Raw genomic sequence first — 20,103 nt, 5'->3', positions numbered from 1 at the left:
GGGATGCGGAGGGCCATGGGCTGCAAGCGTCTGGGACTGCTTTGTCCCTGTCCATGGGCGAGGGTCCTGATGCAGCGGCCAGAGAGGAAGGGGCTTGTCCCCTCTGGGGGAGGTCCACACAGGGGAGTGGGCTCCGAGCCTCCCTCCTCCCTGGGCTGCCGGTAGCCGCTCCTCAACCCAGATACCAGAGTGTGAGCTGGTGGCTGCCGCACATCTGACTCCCACAGCCACGTTTGTTGTGTGTTCCTCTGGCGAAGCCCTCATGTGTGACCCATCACCCTGGGGGGCCAGTGCTGGCAGAGTGGTCAAGGTGGCAGGCCCCACCTTCTGGCCCGCGTGCAGGGCGTGTGGTTCCCTCCAGTTTCAGCGTCCCTAGTGGAGGAAGGGGCAGAGATGGCAAGGGAAGGGCCAGTGGCCCCCTGGTCTGGCGGTGCTGGGGGAGGTGGCACGGGGCACCACATGGGCCATGCTGGGGCTCCTCGGGGGTTTTACGGAGAGCCGTCTGCTGGGGCGTGTAGCCAGCTCGTGGCCTTTCTCATCCCGCCGTGCTCCCTCTCGTCCTCCAGATGAGCAAGGTGTGGAACGACCTGCAGCCCAAGCTCAGCTGCCTCTTCGCGGGACCCAGCAGCTCCCTGCTCCCGCCGGGGCCCCTGCAGGACAGCAGGTCTTCTCATTAGTGCCAGAGGCCTGGGGCAGGAGCTCCGGCGGCCTCACTAAAACCTCTTTCCAAATGGTGTGTCCCTCTTTTTAATTCCCTTCAGACAGCGGCTGCCCCTGCCCACCGCAGGGTCCCCGGTGTTGGGCTGATGTCCGGGCCGGGTGGGGGTGGGGTTGGAAAGTAGGGCGGAGGCCACAGGAATCGGCTCAACTGCCCCGACCACCCCCTGCCCCCACCTGCCACACTGTGCCTGTGCGTCTGGCTGGGAGAAGCTGAGGGTCCCTGGAATGGTTTTCTCCGATCCCCAGGGGGCAGGGCAGCGGGATAGTTCCCATGTGCTGGGGGGCCATGTGCAGGGTCCCCCAGGGGCTTAGAGCAGTCGGGAGGGTCTGGATGAGCTGGCCCCACAGAGGGCAGGACTGTCCGTATGTCGAATGAGAGGTGGCTGTATCGGGCACATCCCTGGAGGCCAGCAGGACGTCTTGGGAAGGTGTGGGCATGGCAGTGTGAGTGTGTGTGGGGTGGGGATTCGGGGGGGCGCTGGGCGCACAGACGGTGTTAATTTCTAGGAGACAAGCCTGGGGGAGTGCTGTGGGGGCCGTGGCTTAGTCTCTGGGGAAAGTGTCCTGTGTCTCCTCTACCTGCGTGTACGCTCATTCTCTAACGCGTGTGTGCCCAGCGGTTTGCATTGTTGGAGACAAGGTGAGCTGTTGCATCTGTTTGTCCCAGTGCAGCAATGGCTCTGTTCTCTCAGCTGCCTGGATGCCCCTCTCTTTGCAGACCGCACCTTGAGCCTGGAGGCTGGAAGGGCACAGGAAGGCCGGCGGGTGGGGGCAGTGTCCTAGCTGGCCTCGGCAGGAGGAGGCCTTGTTGCCATGGCTGACCTGCTTTAAACTGACCTCATTTGCTCTGGGCGCTCAGACCCTTGCTTCTAGCCTCCCTCTACACGCACAGGCCCAGAGGGCATCTGTTCAGGAGTCTGGGGTTCCTGTGTGTCGAGGTCCTGGGTGTTTCCTGTTAGGAATCCCTTCTGTGTCCGCAGGCAGGGTGCATCCTCCAAGGTCTGCAGCCCTCTGAGCTCACTGTCCTTGGCCCCGAGTGGGGCTGGAGGTTCTGACCTCACGGCAGGATTCCTGAGATTCACGCCTTCTGGGGGTGCGTGCAGACGTGCAGGGCTTCTCTTGGGTCTTGTCTGCCTGTGTGTCTTCACACGGCATGGGGACCGAGGGGGACTTCTGTACCCGCAGGCATGTGGGTTTCCCCGAGGGCACTGTGCATACTGCAGTCTGGGGGAACGTGTCCTTTTGGTCTGGCCGGACAACCGTGTCAGGTGGGGACTCGGGCCCACCCCACACATGGGTTCTGCCTGTGCTGGCAGAGCAGCTGTGGGGGTGTGTGGGGTGGTGGTGGTAAGCCAGTTGTGCCCTACCCAGCCTGTGGCCTTGTGAGGGTGGCTTGTGCCTTCCTGGGCTCTGAGGGAGCAGGGCAGTGTGCCTGCAGAGCCCACCACATCAGGAGCTGCTTTGGTTACTGGCCTGTTTCTGGGTGGTGCTTGCGTTCTGACCCCCACTGTAGAAATGGGTTCTCAGGTGCTGTGAGTGGGTTTGTGCGGTCCTGAGGGCTGCTCCCACGGCCTTGTGTACACTTGAGCCATAAAGCAGGAGCCTTAAGTCTCCTGTTCTGTCCCTACCAGCTGTTGCTCACCCGCACATGCCCTGGCCATGGCTGGTGAGAGACGGGCCACCCCAGGACCATGGAGACACCCTGAGCAGGCCCTGCCTCGCACGTGCTGGGCAGCAGCATGAAGGCGGGAGGGCTGGTGAAGGGAGGGCCTCCTCACCCAGGCCCAAGGAGATTTCCAGCTCCAGAGCATTGCAGTGTGCTTTCTGAAGAGGACTTGCGGACGACTGTGTTCTTGCCATGGAAGCTGGGAGCCACTCTGGCCTGCTGCTCTTGGCTGGAGGGGTGTTTCTGACCCAACCCCTACCTCCCCAAGGTCCTGCAGAGAGGTCAACAGATAAGACTTGCTGGGGGTGGGGTGGGGGAGTCACGTCCTCCTGGTGCCCTCAGCTGGGGACGGTAGAGGCCACCTTTGGTCCCACGCACAGCCTCCATGTGCCCCTGTGCCTGGGCTGTTGTGCTCAGTGATGTCCTGGGAGGCCTAGGCTGCCCAGGAGGGTGGGATGGCCTTGTCGTCCATGGCCCGCACAGTCCGATGGCACCGGCCAGAGCCCTGCTCTGTACTGTGGCAAGGCTGGAGTGGAACCCTGCCCAGGACCTTCCAGCCTGGACCTCGCTCACTTGCTGTGGCCTGCAGATGTGTGGCAGGAGCAGAAGACGCAGGCTCTGATGTGGGTGCGCATGGGGCCGCATGGACTGGTGCTGGGCTGCTTCTGTCCCCACTCGGGGATGCAGTTTGCTGTGCGGAGCACTTTATGAGGCTGTGGGGGTCAGTGATTACTATACCCAGTAAACTGGAATTGTTCACAAACGGCCTACATTCCAAGATTTTTACGTAAGCACGAAAAACCATTAAACCTGTTTATGACAGTTGGTAAAGCTGTGCATTCTCTGCCTCCCCCCTTCCTGGCGGTCAGAGATGTGGACAGCCTCTGGTGAATTAGACCAGGGTTTTAGCCCTGGGCCACGACTGCCTCAGTTTCCCCATGACGTCAGGGTGGTGAGTAAGGAGGATACAGCTTCTCGCCCATGCAGGTCCCAACAAGAACCTGTGGCATGGCACAAGGCAGCGCCCGGCCCTCCAGCTGTCCTCTCTGCTCCAGGCTGTGGTCATGACCAGCCGTCTGGCAGCTTCCTGAGGATGGACCTGGGTTGGCCGTACCAGGGTCTGCAAGGAGTGTGGAAAAGGCAAAGGGTCTTTATTTTCGCCTCCACCCACCTCACCCCACCCCTGCCTTGGGGCTCTGAGCAGGTGATGAGGGTCCTGTAGCCCGCAGGGGCCAGGGTTCTCCTTCCTTTACAGCTTGTCCACCTCGCGGAGCGTGTAGTCCAGGATGGTGTTGGGACCCTGGAACTTGAAGTACCCCTGGAATTTCTTCTTCTGAAGCAGAAGGGGAAACCAGTAGCTGTCATCGGGCCACATGTCCGCAAAGGGGATCTGGTCTAGCTGGAACCACTGAGGGCGCATTTCTGTAGCGGGTGGAAAGGAAAAGAGTGTCATGTTCCACCTGGGCTGCAACTGCACATCTGTGAGGAACTGGACACGCTCTGGGGTTCAGTCCTCCCAGCTGTGTCCCTTTGTGGAAGAGGAACGGGGCTTAGAGTTGGGTGCTGGCGCAGCACCTGCCTCCCGGGACCTGGACCTGGCTTCCCCTTGCCCGCTGGGGTAGGGAGAAGGGACGGACTCCCACACTCACCGTCGCTCTCCATGGGCGTCCCCTGGACACTCTCTGTGCAGAATATGTGCACGTCCATCAGCTCAGGCTCACCCACGAACTCAAACACGATGTGGCCCACCTTGTGAAGCGTGTTCACGGTCAGACCACTCTCCTCCTGTAGCTCCCTGCAGGTGGGGTTGGTGGCTATTACAGCGAGGCACTGGGGGGATGTGGAGGAGCAGGGGGGCGGGGGGGGGATGCAACCGGAACATGCGAGCACTTCCTGACCTGGCAGGACTTGACAGTTAATCTGGGGACTGTTTAAATCCTGATTCTGTTAAGAAGTTCTGGTTCAGGGCAGACAGGTCAACCCAGTTCAATAGCCCACGAGCCACGGGGCAGCCCAGACCCGGCCGAGGTCAGCTGCTTGGGGGCCATGTGGGGGCGGGCGGCAGAACTGGGACCCTCCTACCCTGTCCAGCTCCTGCTGTTCCCGTGGGCTGGCAACAGCCACACAGATGCTTTCTGCGGGCCGTAGGCTTCAGGCACCTGGGCCTGGAACCCGAAGATCCCCTCTGCTCATGCCCATGCTCAGAAAGCACAGGATCACACACAGGTTCCCGTGGTCTCCCGAGGAGGCACCCCAACCCTCCAGGTGGCTCCCCCACAGCTGATCACAGGGGACCCACCCCCCACCCCAGCACAAGTGTGAGGCATGACAGCAGAACCAGGCTGCCCCCGAATGTTCTGATGCTGGCCTGTTTCACAGTATCCCCAGACCACATGTTTGTGGCAGACAATGTGGCCAGCACCCCTGGACACCTCCCCAGAAGGAGCACTTGTGACCAGTACTGTGTAATCTCTGGGCTGTCTCCCTCATGTATGCCTTTACACGCCTGCAGACACGATGCATGTGCTCGTGCCCACAGATCTCACGCGGGAGCAGAGCAGCCCTTACACCTCCCGAAGCTTGGCCAGTTTCCCAACCAGTGCGGGTCCCTAGATGGTAACAGTGGCCGGCTGACCGGTTACAAGGCCCCGGCGAGGAGTCATTTTGCTTGCACGCTTTGAGCCGCTCACGTCTGCCCAGCTAGTGGCTCCACTGCCTCCTTCACTCGTGGTCCAGCAGCCAGCGCTTCCTGGAAGCTCCATACTTGGGACTTGTGGGCTCTCCAGGCTGTGGCAGCAGTGGGGCTCTGTCTGTTCCTTCTTGGGGGAGTCTCGGTTCCCTCCTGCCCTGTATTTATTTGTTTCTGTAAGTGTTCTCATGCCTGACCGTTTAGAGTTGTATGCAATGAAGGTTGTTTATTTTCCTTAAGCTTTGATCTCTGGGTTCTGTTAGGGACACAATGCATAATTGCTTCCTGTACTGGAATGAGAAGCTAGGGAAGCTGCTTTGCTCACTAAACACAGACACACACACGTGGGGTCTCAGTGCTCCGATTCCACAGACACCTTCCTCCGCGCAGCACCCACCCCGAGCTCCCGGGAAGGCCTGTGGGGGCGTCATGGCAGCCGGCTGCCACTGAAGACCAGGCCCGAGTGGTTCTGAAAGCTGGAATTTATTCACTGCCACGGCTAATTAAAACTAGACTTGACCTAAAAACATGAATATGTGTCTTCACTTGGGGGTGCAAATAGCTCCCCAATTCAAAGGCCTGGCTCCCCGTGGGGCCTCCCCCAGCACTCCGGCAGCAGGCTGGTGGGCCTCATTTTGAAGAACCTCACCTAGTGATTTTGTGTTTTGACTAGTTTTGGCTAATCTTCCCCGAATACACAGCAGTGCATGAAATATCAGTAACCTCACTTCACAGGCTGGGATAATTAGCAGGGATGACAATTTCAGTTTTGCTAGAGTGTCGGATTGTATGCTCAGCTCTCCAGATGGCAGAGAACAGGGTGAGTCATGCGTTAAACAAAATGACAGCAGCCAAGTCTCTGGGTGGGTGTGGGGGTCCCCGTAGCCCCTCCTGAGGTTCTCTGAACATGGTGCTCTGCCATCATGCTGGGGGTGTCTGGTATGATGGCCAGAGAGATGGGACCTCTCCACCCAGAGAGATTGGCCCCCTCCAGGGCCCAAACCTGACTCTGACGGGCCCCAGGTCCCCAAGCGCCTGGAACCTACACCCCCTCCCCCAAAGAATGTTGCATCTTTGCTGCACACACAGCTGCTTCCCCAGGGATGATGGCTTATGTGGCCACCCCAGGTCTGCGGTGAGGAAACCTGCGCCCTGCTCTGGGATCCGTAAGGGCATAAGGGGAGCATGGTGGACAAGGCATGGGCCAGGCTCCCTGCAGAGACCATCCCCACTCCTGCCAGCAGCCCAGACAGCTGTCATGGCCCAGGGTTGATGCTGGAGTTGGTCATCCCTGTGGCCTGTGGGGCCCTGAGCACTAAAAATGGACTAGAGTGCCAGCGGGCCCCTCCCTCTCAACCACAGGGGTAGGGGCACAATTCTCCATTGTCAGAGAGGTCCTGACCTCTGGCTCTATCCTGGGCACTGGGCTGGTACCCCAGTGGTCCTGGGGAGAGGAGCTGGGATTCCTGGAGAGGGCGCCTCAGAGCTGACCCCAAGTCCAGGAGCCAGTGTGGGGCCGTGCAGCCCGCTGGGTGGACTGTGTGGGGCCAAACTTCTTCCTTCAGCCTCAGGGTAGGCCTGCCACTGCTTTCGTGAAGAATGTCTGTGGCACCATGGCCCGGCCCTCTGCTTCTGAGCATGGGAACCATGCCTGCTCTGTGGCCAAGGAGGATGTCCTCCAGGGGGAGCAGGTCCTCCAGGGGGAGCATGCTGCCTGCAGGGGCACGATGTGCCCTTGTGGACACCAGGGGGCAGCCAGGAGGAAGCGCCCTCCAGGGCCCCACTCGTTGGATGAGGCCTCCAGAGTGTGAAAGATTCCAAGCCTTTGAGGACAACGGGCACCTTTAGAACATGGCTGTGAGTGAGCCTGACAATAAAAGTTCGCTGACTCCATGAGGGATGTAACCTCTGGTGAGGCCAGGACAGAGCGACAAGTCCAGGGCCACGGCGGCCTCTGTGGTCAAGCGAGTGTCTGGAGGGCAGACGCCAGGGCCCAGCACAGCAGCTCAGTTACCCATCTGGCTGTGGACACCTCTGTGTGGCACTGGGTACAGTGGCACAGGAAATGGACATCAGGCTCCATGTCATGTTGCCCTGTGATTATGCCAGAGGGGGGCTGCAGGCAGTGGAAGATGTGGTCTCCTTAACAGAAGATGCTGTGGCAGCCAGACATCGGGATGGATGAATCTCGATCTCTGTCTTCACTGCACCCCAAAATCCATCCCAAGATGGAGCGGCGGCTATCTAACACTCCTGAACATTCCAGAAGAAAACTTAGGGCAATGTGTCCTTAAGCTTGGGATAGGCAAAGATTTCTTTAAAAGAATGTAGAAATGCTGCCTTGTAAAGAAAAAGCTGTAGCCGGGATCCCATTAAGAGAAGACTTGCGCTCATTGAGGTATCATTAAGAACAAAGAGGCAAGCCACGGAGAGGAGACCGGCAGGGGGCTGCACGTGGCCGGGGGAAGACTGTGAGCCGGAGGGCATCTCGACAGAACGGCCAAACACAGAACAGCAAAGAGAACAAAGATCGCAAAAAACTGAACAAAATATCCAGGGTGTGGGACAGCCAGGAAACAGGAACCACGCGTAACAGGAACACCAGCGGGAGGAGAGAGAGAAGGACAAGAAGACATGACTGGGAATGTTCTCGAATTAATGTCAGACATCAAAGTACAGGTCCTGGATCTCAGCAGACCAAATATGACGAAAGTCAGACACGTTACCTTCAAAGTGTAATAAAGATAAAGAAAAGACCCAGGGCGCCTGGGGGCTCAGTTGGCTGAGTGCCTGACTCTTGATTTCAGCTCAGGTCATGATCTCAGGGTTCTGGGACTGAGCCCTGCATTGGGCTCCTTGCTCGGTGTGGAGTCTGCTTGGGATTTTCTCTCTCCCTCTGCCTCTCTCCCCACTCACATACACACCCTCTAAGATAAAGCAAATAAAATCTAAAAAAAAAAAAAATATATTAAAAAATATATTAAAAGAAAAAAGTCCTGAAAGGAGCCAGAGGCAGAAAGCACCCGCCCCAGAGAGGAACAGGGTAGGACTCACCTCTGACTCCTGAGACGCAGGGTGGGCAAGACAGGAAGTAGGCCAGCTAGAGTTCGGAGAAAAAACAAAACCCACCAGCCTAGAATTCTGTACTCCCCTTCCCTTCGAAAGGGAAGGTGAAATACAGACTTTCTTAAAAAAAAAATGGAGGGACTCTTATTACCAGCACACTTGCCTGCTAAGAAATACGAGAACAAATTCTTAGAAGGAAAGGGATAGATCAGACCTCGCATCTGCACAGAGAATGCAAGAGCGTGGAAGGAGTAGGTGAAGTCAAGATCAAACAGTTTAATTTTTTTAAAAAAAGGTTTTATTCATGGGGCACCTGGGTGGCTCAGTGGGTTAAGCCTCTGCCTTTGGCTCAGGTCGTGATCTCGGAGTCCTGGGATAGAGCCCCGCACCTGGCTCTCTGCTCAGCAGGGAGCCTGCTTCCCTTCCTCTCTCTCTGCCTGCCTCTCTGTCTACCTGTGATCTCTGTCTGTCAAAAAAAAAAAAAAAAAATCTTAAAAAAAAAAAAGATTGTATTCATTTGAGAGAGAGAAAGCAAGAGAGTGAGAGCATGAGCTGGGGAGGGGGGCAGAGGCAGAAGCAGGCTCCCTGCTGAGTAAGGAGCCTGACATGGGATTCTATCCCAGGACCCTGAGATCATGACCTGAGCCAAAGGCAGATGGTTAGCTTAACCGCTGAAAGGTCTGAGCCACGCAGGCTCCCCAAAGTGAAACAGTTTTAACTCTTAACTGATGTTAACAGGTAACCATTTGCTCAAAGTAACAGGATGTATCTCCTTCTACCCTGTGTGTGCGCCACCCACATGCCTACATAAAGGGAACGACCACAAGGATACCGGGCTGGGGGCTGGAGTTGGGATGTCTGTTGTCAGGAGGCGGGCAAACTGCCCATGGGACGGGACGGCGCCTGGATTAGCTGTAAATTCTGGGGCAAGTAGCAGAACAGTCACATAAGGAGAGCTGACCTGCTAAAAAAAGAGATGGATGGACTCCTAGAAGGTGCTCAGTTAACACCACAAAACCAAGAAAAGGAGAGGAAGACAAAAAAACAGGAACTCAGACCAAGGGTTCAGATATGAACCCAACCATAGGAGTCTCCACTTGGAACATCAATGGACCACACGCTCCCGTGGAAGGCAGATGGTCGGAGGGGATCAGAAAGCAAGACCACCTGTCTGCACGGAACCACGTGGATAGAAAGATTACAGGCATGAAGGATAAAACGATAAAGATTAAAAAATACAGATCAAAAGTAAGTGGAGAAAAACATACTATGTGAACTAATGAAAGCAGGAATATCCGCCTGGATTTCAGGCGTTGGGAATAATGATGGGTATTATGTGTGGGTAAAGCGGCCACTTCTCCACGATACAATCTTTAACATGCACGCATGTGCCTCAAAAGAGAGTCAAACGACAGCAGGCAAAAACTAACAGAACTCCAAGGAGAAATGGATGAATCCATTCTCCATCCTCGTGCGAGACTTCAAGCAGGAAATCAGTAAGGATGTGGAAGTGTATAAAGAACTACAAATCCTTAAGAATAAGACAGGCAGGGGCGCCTGGGTGGCTCGGTGGGTTAAGCCTCTGTCTTTGGCTCAGGTCATGATCTCAGGGTCCCAGGATCAAGCCCCACGTCTGGCTCTCTGTTCAGCAGGGCGCCTGTCCCCCTCCCCCCACCCCCGCATGCTTCTCTGTCTGCCTACTTGTGATCTCTGTCAAATAAATAAATTCTTAAAAAAAAAAAAAAAGGCAACCCAGTTTTTAAAAAATGGGCAAAAGATTGAGGCAGACAGTTCACAAAGACCAGACATCCAAGTGGCCCGTGGACACGGACCAGGTGCACCAGTTCAAGCCCTCGGGGCAAACACAAGTTCATGGAGGCCTGGGTCCCTCCAGAGCAGCTGAAATCAGAGAAAGTGCCTGTTGCTGATTGCACCTCTGGCGGAGCTCCTGCTCCAGGTTGTGAGCAGGACCCGGGGCTCTGCATGCTCCGCCCTGGGGAGCAGCCACCAGAAAAGATGACATGGCACAGGTAACCTGGGACTGCTGATGGCGGTGCCCCTGGTGGCTGCCACCTGGGAACAGCCAGGGGCCAGGCACAGGACAGAGACGGCGGACAAGGCTGGTGTGTGAGCTGCAGAAATGCACAGGGGCACCGGGTGGCACACACCAGGGCGCACATGCGTCACTGCACTCTTGGGACATTTTAGAACAGACCGAATCTTCGACTGTGACAGAGGCCAGCGGAGAGGTGGCCCTTTCCATCTCCTGATCGCTGTGCTGGCCACATGATGGGCCCATTTCTCAAGTGTTCCTGGTGAAGATGGGTGTAGGCGGACTTCAGGACCAGTGTGGTTCATGGAGCTTTGGGGTGTGGGGATGGCAGGGAAAGGAATCATTAGCTGTGAGGGTCAGTGTGGTCACCTGCCAAGATGGGAAGTTTGTGGTGGGCGGGCAGCCAGGCGAGGAGGGAGGATGAGCTGGGGGCATCTGAGGGGCAGTGGCGGGAGAAGGGTGTGGCTGGACCCCAGGGGGCTCTAGGGGTGACACACGAGGTTGGTTTAATGGTACCGGACGCTTTAAAGGGACCTCACGCATGAGTGCGAGACAGAGACCCCGATGCAGTTTCAGGAAGGCTGCCTGGGGGTCATGTGGAGAATGGACTCAGGAGGGAGAGGGCAGAGCGGGGAGTCCAGGTGGGAAGGGGAGGTCTAGGTCTGGAGGCTGACCAAGAGGGATTCAAATTCCATCCCGGGACAGAGAGCATGTCCTGCTTCATCTCCAGGAAACATTTCCTGCCTGATCCCACACCTGCCCTGCAGGAAGGCCACCATCACATTCAGTACTGAGGATCTGGGGTGAGTGAGGCTTTGTTACGTATGTGCCTCGATCAGGAAATGCGGAACATAGAGAGGGCAGAAGGGAAAGGCCCTAAGAAATCAGAGGCCTGGAAGTTTGCTTGCTTGTCTCCAGGACGGCAGAGAATGGAGGTGAAGCTGTCTGTACCCCACGAGGCCCACGGTGCACACCTCTGCATGGTCCTGCCCCTCCAGCCTCTGGGCATCTGTGGGTGCTACTTTCCACCTGCCACCTGCTCGGACCAAACGTCAGGTCCTTTGGGAATTTTCCCTTTTGCCTGGTTATCTGCCCAGGCTCTTTATTCTGCATGCCCCAGACTACTGGGTGTCCACTAGGCCCACTCTCCACACACGTCCTCATGAACCCGGCAGCCAGGCTAGATGAGAGCTCGGCAGGGTGGGTCGGGACCTGTTCCCGTGTCCTGACACTGAGCAGAGCCCTAAAGATCGGTGACCCCGTGAACAGTCTCAGCAGAACAAAGACATTTGGGTTGTTGGCAGAACGCCCACTGGCACCCCCTGGTTGTCCATATTCCATGCTATTTCTTCTGCAGCCCAGCCTACCACCGGGGCAGCTCACAGGCCCAGATGCCAGAGTGTCAGCAGACTGGGCTCTGTCCCTGCTGTGCCGTCCCCAGGCAGGATCGGTCACATGACCTCGCACTTGCCAAGACCAATGACACCCTGTGGCGTGCTGGGTCCTGGACCCATGACGGGGAGGTGCATGCCATGGACAGTGCAGCCATGGCTTTTCACACTGGGCTGTGGGCCAGCCATGCACCGTGAAGTCTGCTTGGTGACCGGCGATCAAAGGAAGAACAGGACAGGACATGTGTTCATGCCCCATTACGTGGTGGGAGCACTGCTGCTCAGGGGTTGTCATGTTTAGAAAACCCTGAACTCGAGAACCACCAGGCTGTAGTGCCTGTAGCCTTCTTCCCTTCCAGGAGCCTCACTGGTATGCGTGTGGGGTTCTGTTCCCTGCCCAGGGAAAGCGGCCTTAATTAAGGTTGCCAGCTTTCTTCAGAATAGCATCCTAATGGTGAAGGCTTGTGTAGTGCTTGGTGACATTTACACACAATTTCATTTTATCTGCACATGCCTATGAGGAGAAAGAAGGGCAAAGGCTTGAAATCGGAGAACTGTGTGATTGCAGACAAGCTGCTTGGCCTCTCTGGGCTTTGCTTCCCGCCCTTGGGAAGTGTTGAGGATTAAGGGAGTGTGTGCATGTGCTTGAAAAGGCTGAGACAGAAAGGCTCATCATTGGCTCCCCTGAACAGACCAAGACATCCAGAGTTGGACCAGCCCCATAGCTAGAAGAAGCTGCAGCCTTAAGCCACTCCCAGCGACCCAAGCAACACAGAGCACACACATGGCACTTGCCGCCCTTCCACACCCTTTGCGAGAGGCAGGAGATGTTTCTGTCATTCCCATTCTGCAGATGAAAGAACGGAGGCCCAAGGGCTCGGTCAGGAGCTCCAGCGTATCCCCTCGGGAGCTGGTGGTGTGGTCAGGCCCACCCTTCCCTCACCTTTTGGCCCCGTCCTCGATGGTCTCTCCGTCTTGAACTTTGCCCCCGAAACCATTCCAGCGGCCGACCCCGAAGCCTCTCTTCTTCATGCCCAAGAGCACTCGCTGAGGCTGCAGCACCAGCACCAAGGTGTAGAGCCTGGAAGTGCCCATGGTCCCCTGGAGAGCCCCTGAGGAAGGCAAGAGGGCTGGGTCAGCCTGATCTGGGTGCAGATGGGGTGGGATGGAGGCCAGGTGAAATGGGAATGTGCTGTGGAAGGGAGGGAGGGGAAGCCTACTAAGTCATCTCCCAGCCCTCCCCCACATGCTCACCTCTGAACAAGTGGGCTTCCGGGCTAGAAAGGGGCTTGGCCCCGCGAAGCCAGCAGCAACAGTGGCCAGGACCCCAGCACGAGGTGGCCTTGTCAACCCCTCCTCCGCCTGAGCACAGAAGCTGGAGGGCGGTCCACCCCCAGGTGCCAACATCACCATGCAGGTTAGCCCGTGGCCTTTTCACCAGTGGGGTCTTCTTCTGGCCTATGGGGATCTGCCTTCTGCCCCTCAGCAGTAGCTGACCTGCAGAGTCCCAGGGAGTGCGTAGCTCCTGAAGGCACAGAGCCCCCCCAGGAAGGCTGGTTCACCCTCCAGCCTGTGACAACCATTGCTGCTCTGGGATCTTGTACTGGAACCACAAGGGGCCCCCTTCTGCTCTAGTAGGGGAGCATGGTCCTGAGGAAAACTGTGACTGCTGGAGATATGGTGGAGAGCCAAGAGCAGGTCCCCTGTCCATGCAGCCCCAGTGCAGCCTGGGGCCCACTGAACACAAGTGTCTCCCCCTGGGGTCCACGCTGGATGAGGAGCAGGAGTAGGGATCCTTTTGGGAAGTTCCCGTGTCCCCCAAGGCACTTTCAGCTGGGTCTGGCCTTGCGGGTGGGTCTCTATGCCTGCGTGCTTTGTCGTGATGTTCATGAGCTCTGGCCCAGAGCCCTGGCTTCCCAGTGAACTATGTTGGTGACGAAGAGGATCCTGGGAGCGTCAGCGACCACTTAGGAAGCACTCACTATGCGCGTCTCAAAAAGTATTCATTTAACAAACCCAACAACTCCGTGAGCTAAGACTTGCTTTTTCCATTTCCAGAGGAAGAAGTGGAAGCTGAGAGGCAGAGTGGGCTCAAAGGGCAGACTCGATGCCCAAGTCTGGGTCTAGCTCTGCTGGTGCATAGATACCGGATGAAGCCGCTGGGGTCCTCGGAGAGCCTACCTACGGTCAGGGGCTGGGAGGCTGTCGCAGATGGGGCGGCCCTATCTGTTAGCCATGGGGTCCCAGTCTAGTCACTGTAGACGGAGGCCCCTTCCCAGGGCTCTCAACGGTGATATCCGCTATCCGCAGAGCCCCAGGCCGGCCTTACACAGCGCGGGGGCTTGGGGCATCAGGTCCCCGGGCTATGAGACCGCGCAGTCCCGGATCCACTCCTCCGACCTCTGCTCACCTGGCCTTCCGCCCCTCTCCCCCCAGGTCCCCGAGCCCGGCCCTCTTCTACCCGGTCCTGCTATCACCCGGCCCCGCCCGCCCCTTCCCCTTTCCCAGGTCCCACGAGTCCCCCAAGGTTCCCGATCACTAGGCCCCGCCCCCGCGCCTTCCCCTCTCCTCAGCTCACCAGACCCGGGCTCTGCTCCCGGGCTCTCCGATCCCTGCTCTTCCAACCCGCGTTCCGCGCGCGCTTTCGGAACCCGGGTGCTGCTTCCGGGGGCGTGGCCTCGGGCCGGAAGTGATGCAGCTACTTCCGGTGCGGGTGGCGGCGGCGGGTCTGCCGCTATGGCTGGGTGAGTGAGGTTGGAACGTTGGTGCGGCTGTGCGCGCAGCCGGCATTTACGGAGCGCCTGTTGCAAGCGTGAGGCGGGGAGGAGGAGTGGCCAGGGACGCGTCCCGCGTTCCGGCGGCGGAAACGGGGCGCGGACGCGGGCATCCCCGGCGAAGTGCCTAGGAGCGGACTTCCAATACGAAGCCAGTATTCGGACGGCTCCCAAGGAGTGGCGGGCGGGCGGAGGGGGCAGGTGAGGGGGCGCTGCAGGTGGAGGGTGGGGAAAGAGTTGGGGGCAGGTGGGGAGACGCTGCAAGTGGAGGTGAAGCTTGCGAAGGGCACATCAGGTCTGAAGGCTGTGAGGGCTCCCACGAGTGGCCATTGTGCTGAACCCCAGACGTGGGTGGGCGCTGGAGGTCAGCTGGCAAATCTGCAGGTCTAGGTGGGTGTGACTCGTTTCCAGCCTTTCCCCCAATTGTGGAAGTTGGTTCTGGGGCCCAGGACTGCTCTGTGCTCCTCTCAGGAGACCCCTTACGCTTTTTGAAGGCAGCAGTTGCAGTTGGTGTGTCCCGATCTTGCCAGGATGCTTTGGTTGTTGAGGGGGCTTTGGCCTGGAGCCATGGGGATGATGGTAGGCTCTTTCCATCAGAAACGTGGATGCAGAATTTAGAAATATAGAAATATGTAATATGAAATATAGAAATATGAAATGTGTAGGGTGGTGCTGTGAGTTCACTAGGGGACGTCGGGGGAGCTCCTGGCAGTCGATAAGCTGTTAAAAACTTGACTTTGCCAAAGAGACTTGGAAATGGTCCTTCACCTGGTCACACAGGTAGAGTTCAGCTGCATAAGGTGGTGTGACGGGTAAGGCCCTGTGTTGGCCTCTGCAACCATGGAGCTAAGTGAGGCCAGGGCCTGTCCTCGGGGGTTCTCTCGCAGTCCCACAGAGCCCAAGGGAAAGTTGTACTGGGCAAGGAGGAGTTACTGTCGTTGGTATTAACAGTAGTATTAACCAGGGCAGGAATAACGTTGGTTGACACAAAGTGACTATCAGTGATGTTCGAGTCTTCCTTCTGAAGTCCACTTCCCTACAAGGTGACGACTGCTGTGCTGGCTTGCTTGGGTGCTGTGAGAAAGCAACCCAGGCCAGGCGGCTGGAACGGCATGGACTTCCGTCTCCCAGTGCTGGGGGCTGCAGGCCCAGGTCAAGCTGTGGGCAGGGCTGGTTTCTCCTGAGGCTCCTTTCCTTGGCCTGTAGATGGCTGCCTTCCCCCTGTGTCTCCACCTGCAGTCTTTCCTATGTGCACGCGTGTCCCTTTTTAAATGAAGACACCAGTCATACTGGATTCGGACCCGTATGGTCTCATTTTAACCGAACCACCTCCTTAAAGATCATTTCTATTTTGAGGTACTGGGGTTAGGACTTTAACACATGCATTTGGGGAGGGACTCAGTTCACCCCATTCCACCTGCTTTTGGGTTGGGTAGCTTGCCAAGTATCCTCCCCCCTCGGGCCTGCAGGCACCGTCTCTAAAAACATGTGGTTTGAACCAGGGAGCCTCCTGTCTGTGTGGCGCCAGCCCGTTTGCTCCCTTTTTCTCCATGAGGTCCTGGAAGCTGATAGGTGCGACCCTTCGGTGTCAAAGGTTTCATGCTGCTGGGAGTCACTGCAAGGGTCGGACCGGGGCTGAGCACCTGTGGCTGATGCGCCATTTTAAGGACCCATTCGTGAAGGCTGCGAAGGTGGAGAGTTACCGGTGCCGAAGTGCCTTCAAGCTCCTGGAGGTGGACGACAGGCACAAGATCCTACGGCCTGGCCTCCGGGTGTTAGATTGTGGGGCGGCCCCCGGGGCCTGGAGCCAGGTGGCCGTGCAGAGGGTCAACGCTGCGGGCACAGGTAAGGCCCCTGACCACCCTGGGTCAGCAGGCGTGAGCTAGCTGCCCTCCACCAGAGAATTTGGGGGTGGCCAAGCCACTTGGTGGCTTGTTTGGTAGTAAGAAGGGTGAAAGTAGAACACTGATGTTTTTGAAACGACGGACACGGTAGAAGGCTCTAGTGCAGGTTTAAAGCACCTTAAATCACACCATGTTTGTGCGTACATGTCGGCATGCCCCCTTCCAAAGTTTGCTTTTGCACACATAACTATATATGTATGTTTTCTTTAATAAAACGCTAGTATCTCACATCCACAATCTTCTTGCTGATTTGGAGCCCTAATGGAGCTGGATTTTTTCACCTACTGATACACTGACATCTTTCTGCAACAGTACAGCTGAATCAACCCCAGGGGTTCCCAGGCCCTGGTCCTCGAAGCCCAGGGGTTCCCCACAGTCCTGCTGGGGCTGTTCCAGGAGCACCTACCGCTGGGGCTCTGGGTTTTCCCCTCCAGCTTGGCCTGAGGGACTCTGCTGTTGCCGTTTTTTATTTTAGGATATTGTCAAAGATTTTTTTTTTTTTTAAGATTTTATTTATTTATTTGACAGAGAGAGATCACAAGTAGGCAGAGAGGCAGGCAGAGAGAGAGAGGAGGAAGCAGGCTCCCCGCCGAGCAGAGAGCCCGATGTGGGACTCGATCTCGGGAACTCGAGATCATGACCTGAGCCGAAGGCAGCAGCTTAACCCACTGAGCCACCCAGGTGCCCTGTCAAAGATTTTCTATATGAAAATGGTTCCCCTGGCTAATCAATGGGGATCCTATACCCTCAGTTTAGAAAACCACGTTGTCCCTTCAAATGCTTGTGCAGAGCTCCAGAGGACTGCTGTCTGGCACTGCTTGGCCAGCCTCCCCTTGGGCACCAGCGTGCCTCCCAGGTCTTCTGCTAGTGTGTTTCCCTCCCTCTCTTTCCTGCCGTAAAATTGGAGGCTGCCACCATCCCTGGCATTCTGTGAACTAGGCCGATTGACAAGAGCCGCTGTCACATGTTGTCCTACTGAAGAATGGGGTTCAGAGGAGTTTGCTGGTCTACTGAAAGCAGAGGCTGGGAGTGCCGCTCCCTGCATTCACGTCTAAGATCCAGCCTCGTTACTGTGATGGGATGCCTGCAGGGGCTCTAGAACAGGTGGGAAAAAATGTTTTTAGCTCAATAAATATTGCCTGAGTGAAGGAATTTGTGTCAGAGACTTCAGTTCCTTTTCCTACCACTGAGCCTACCCACAGATCCAACAAGTGATTTCAGTGCTTCCCATCCCTGTAATTGCTCTTCAGGAGAAGGATAAAGATGGCCAAGTTTAACCTACAGGAAGACGTGTGGATAAAATGATTGGGTTTCTTTTCTTCCCAGAAGAAAATCCCAAGCCATTTGTCTCTAGTGGACCCCTCCCCGCCAGGTTATAACACATGAGATATGAGATGTAGAATGTCCTCCTTTCCAGGGATGAAAATGGTATTTTCTCCTTTGAAAAATGTACTCTACAAAGTACCTGACTTCCAGTCTTTACATAAAGTAAAACACACGTTACCCCGCCATGGAATAGCCTCTGCTAAGCAGACGGAACCAGCAAGTCTATGATGCACCCTGAACTGGTGCCCCCCTCTCCCCGTGGGTGCTGGCAGAGTGGGGGCCCTCCCTGGTGTGGGAGAGGGCCTCCGATGGGGACACCTGGGCCGTGAGGGGGGAGACCCACTTCTGGGGGCTGCCGTCCCGCAGGCAGGAGGGGGTCCTGCTTGGGGCGAGTGAAACAGTGGCATCTTTATTGCGCCATCAGTGCCGCTGAAACCTGTGCAAGGGTTTGGGTTCTGTACCTTGACTTCCTGTCTCTGTACCCCTTTCTTGGCTTGTTTCTGGTAGCTTCTGCATTGAAAGCAGTTGGGTTAAGCTGGAGAGCGGATGTGTTGACTGCAGAGGTAGTAGATATATTAGTGGGTCCTGTTCTGTCCTGGCTTGTCAGAATGGCTACTCAGGTAAGACCTCTCACAGCGAGCAGGCCCCAGGAGGTAACATGACATCCTGTGCTCTGGGACAGGAGCTCTTCTCCAGGCCCAGATTCCTCCCGTGCAGACTGAGGACTGCCTCTCTTTGCGCTATGTCTGTGTAGACGGAGAGAGCTGGGGAAGGGCCTTGAGTCTACTCTCTTGAGTTTGCTCCTGTCCTTCGTCCTGACTTCCTGACCTTTTATTTCCATTTTTCTCTTTGTATTTCTGAGGGATGGTTCAGGATGTAAATAATGGAATCACTTTCTCTTCTTTAGATCCCAGTGCTCCCGTTGGCTTTGTGCTTGGGGTTGATCTTCTTCACGTGTTCCCCCTGGAAGGAGCAACTTTCCTGTGCCCCGCTGATGTGACTGACCCAAGAACCCTCCAGAGAATCCGAGAACTGCTTCCTGGAGGGAGAGCAGATGTGATTCTGAGTGACATGGCACCCAATGCCACAGGGATCCGCAGCCTGGATCACGACAGGCTCATTGGCTTGTGCTCGTCCCTTCTGGACCTCACTCCAGATGTCTTGGAGCCTGGCGGAACATTCCTTTGCAAAACGTGGGCTGGAAGTCAGAGCCTGGCGTTACGGAAGCGACTGACAGGGCAGTTCCAGAACACCAGGACAGTGAAACCCAGAGCCAGCAGGAAGGAGTCGGCAGAGGTGTACCTCTTGGCCACACAGTACCAAAGAGGGAAGGATTTTGCAGAGGACTGAGAGTTTCTTCCGTCATTTCTGAGCCTTGTTCACTGCAAGTGTCATCTGAGCTCTTGCCAGGAGTGTGGCAGGAGGGCGGGGAGTGGATTCAGGGCTTGACTGGGGATGCAGGAGGCACGATAAGTGGATCTTTGTTTGAAGCCAAAAAGGTACAACAAAACAATATTCGCTGGCCGGGATGTACCATCAGAAACCGTCTCTAGGATGTGATTCGTGAGGCGGAGGGGAAAGGATGAAAGGACAGTGGCAAGGTGCTGGCAGCACACTTGGGCCTTGGTGTGACCTTCATGTAACTGTCACATCACAGAGAAAGTCTCCACCCCTGCCCCTGGACCGACTGACTGCAGCAGTCAGTCTTCTCCTTGTTATTTTGCTTATATAGTGCTAAGTGTGCAGACCTCAACTTTCAAGCTGGGGATTAATCTCCACCACTCTGGTGGATGATATGTTAATCCCATCTTCAAGGCATTTGGTGTGAATTACCCATGGGGTTGATGTGCTTTGTTTTGTTCCTGGAATCCTGGGGGGGTCCCCAAGACTGGCAGTGGCCTGAGCAAGCAACCATGTAGTGTGTGCATCTATTTCCTTCTACTCTCTTCCAGGAACTCAATGAGGCTTTACGGAACAATGTAGACTGTGCGATTTTAATGGATTTCCATGCTTTTAAGTTTGTTTTTATAAAAATTGGTTTCTCCAAAGCCATTTCCTAGAGGCGTGCTCATCCCTCATGAAGAGTGTATTGACTGTATCACTGATTAAATCTCAGGGATGGAAGATACCCATAATCTCCGCGAGGGCCCGAGATCTCAGTCTAGCACTCGGAAGTGGCTGAAAGCCGGATTTAGCATTTTTCCATTATATTTGGTGGTGGTCAGTTATGTCTGAGACTCCCCTGTCCTACCCCCAGCACTTCCCCTGTTCCCATCCTATTTCACACCCTGGGGGGCATTGCAGATCTTCCAGACCCTGGGGGGGTATGCAGACCCTCCAGAGCCCCCGGGGGTGGGGGTGGGGAGCATATCCTTCAGACTCTGACCTTTGGGGCACAGTGCAGACCCTGCAGACCCCCTGGGGGGTGCATACCCTTCAGACTCTGGGGGGGTGTCAGACCTTTGGGGTGCAGTAGACCCTCCAGACCCTGGGCGGGTGGTTGGTGCAGATCCT

General features: G+C 56.3%; 3 protein-coding genes across 9 annotated transcripts in view; 2 read left to right on the top strand and 1 right to left on the bottom strand.

Moving 5' to 3' along the window:
* The window catches only part of SNX8 (sorting nexin 8), a 39,624-nt gene extending 36,413 nt beyond the window's left edge, over nt 1-3,211 (top strand). For 3 of the 5 annotated variants that reach the window (XR_014306332.1, XR_014306333.1, XR_014306334.1), the window contains exons 11-12: nt 567-733; nt 2,352-3,211. Coding sequence is in view for 2 of the 5 variants with exons in the window: in XM_082714053.1 (XP_082570179.1) it covers nt 567-677 (111 nt within the window). In the remaining 3 variants the exon portion in view is untranslated. Of the gene's footprint in view, nt 1-566 lie in introns of all 5 variants that reach the window. The other 2 variants (XM_082714053.1, XM_082714052.1) reach the window with 1 other exon arrangement.
* MRM2 (mitochondrial rRNA methyltransferase 2) lies at nt 1,394-19,641 on the top strand. Of its 3 annotated transcripts, none has more exons than XM_082714066.1 (3): nt 1,394-1,402; nt 15,915-16,204; nt 18,497-19,641. In XM_082714066.1, exons 1-3 carry the CDS (start codon nt 1,395-1,397, stop codon nt 18,937-18,939), a joined length of 741 nt encoding a protein of 246 aa, XP_082570192.1. In that variant the 5' UTR covers nt 1,394; the 3' UTR covers nt 18,940-19,641. The 3 variants fall into 3 exon arrangements, with proteins under 3 accessions (XP_082570192.1, XP_082570193.1, XP_082570194.1); XM_082714067.1 differs by lacking the exon at nt 1,394-1,402 and adding an exon at nt 14,279-14,329; XM_082714068.1 differs by lacking the exon at nt 1,394-1,402 and adding an exon at nt 14,291-14,560.
* On the bottom strand, nt 3,517-14,275 carry NUDT1 (nudix hydrolase 1). Its single transcript, XM_082714072.1, has 4 exons — nt 14,164-14,275; nt 12,529-12,697; nt 4,036-4,181; nt 3,517-3,808 (listed from the first exon to the last, which is right to left on the bottom strand). Exons 2-4 carry the CDS (start codon nt 12,678-12,680, stop codon nt 3,636-3,638), a joined length of 471 nt encoding a protein of 156 aa, XP_082570198.1. The 5' UTR covers nt 12,681-12,697; nt 14,164-14,275; the 3' UTR covers nt 3,517-3,635.
* Nucleotides 19,642-20,103: the final 462 nt, after the last annotated feature.

Source organism: Mustela nivalis (assembly GCF_964662115.1).
Source record: "Mustela nivalis genome assembly, chromosome: 19".
In the NCBI taxonomy this organism is placed as follows: domain Eukaryota; kingdom Metazoa; phylum Chordata; class Mammalia; order Carnivora; family Mustelidae; genus Mustela; species Mustela nivalis.
This window is presented reverse-complemented; position numbering and strand designations above follow the sequence as displayed.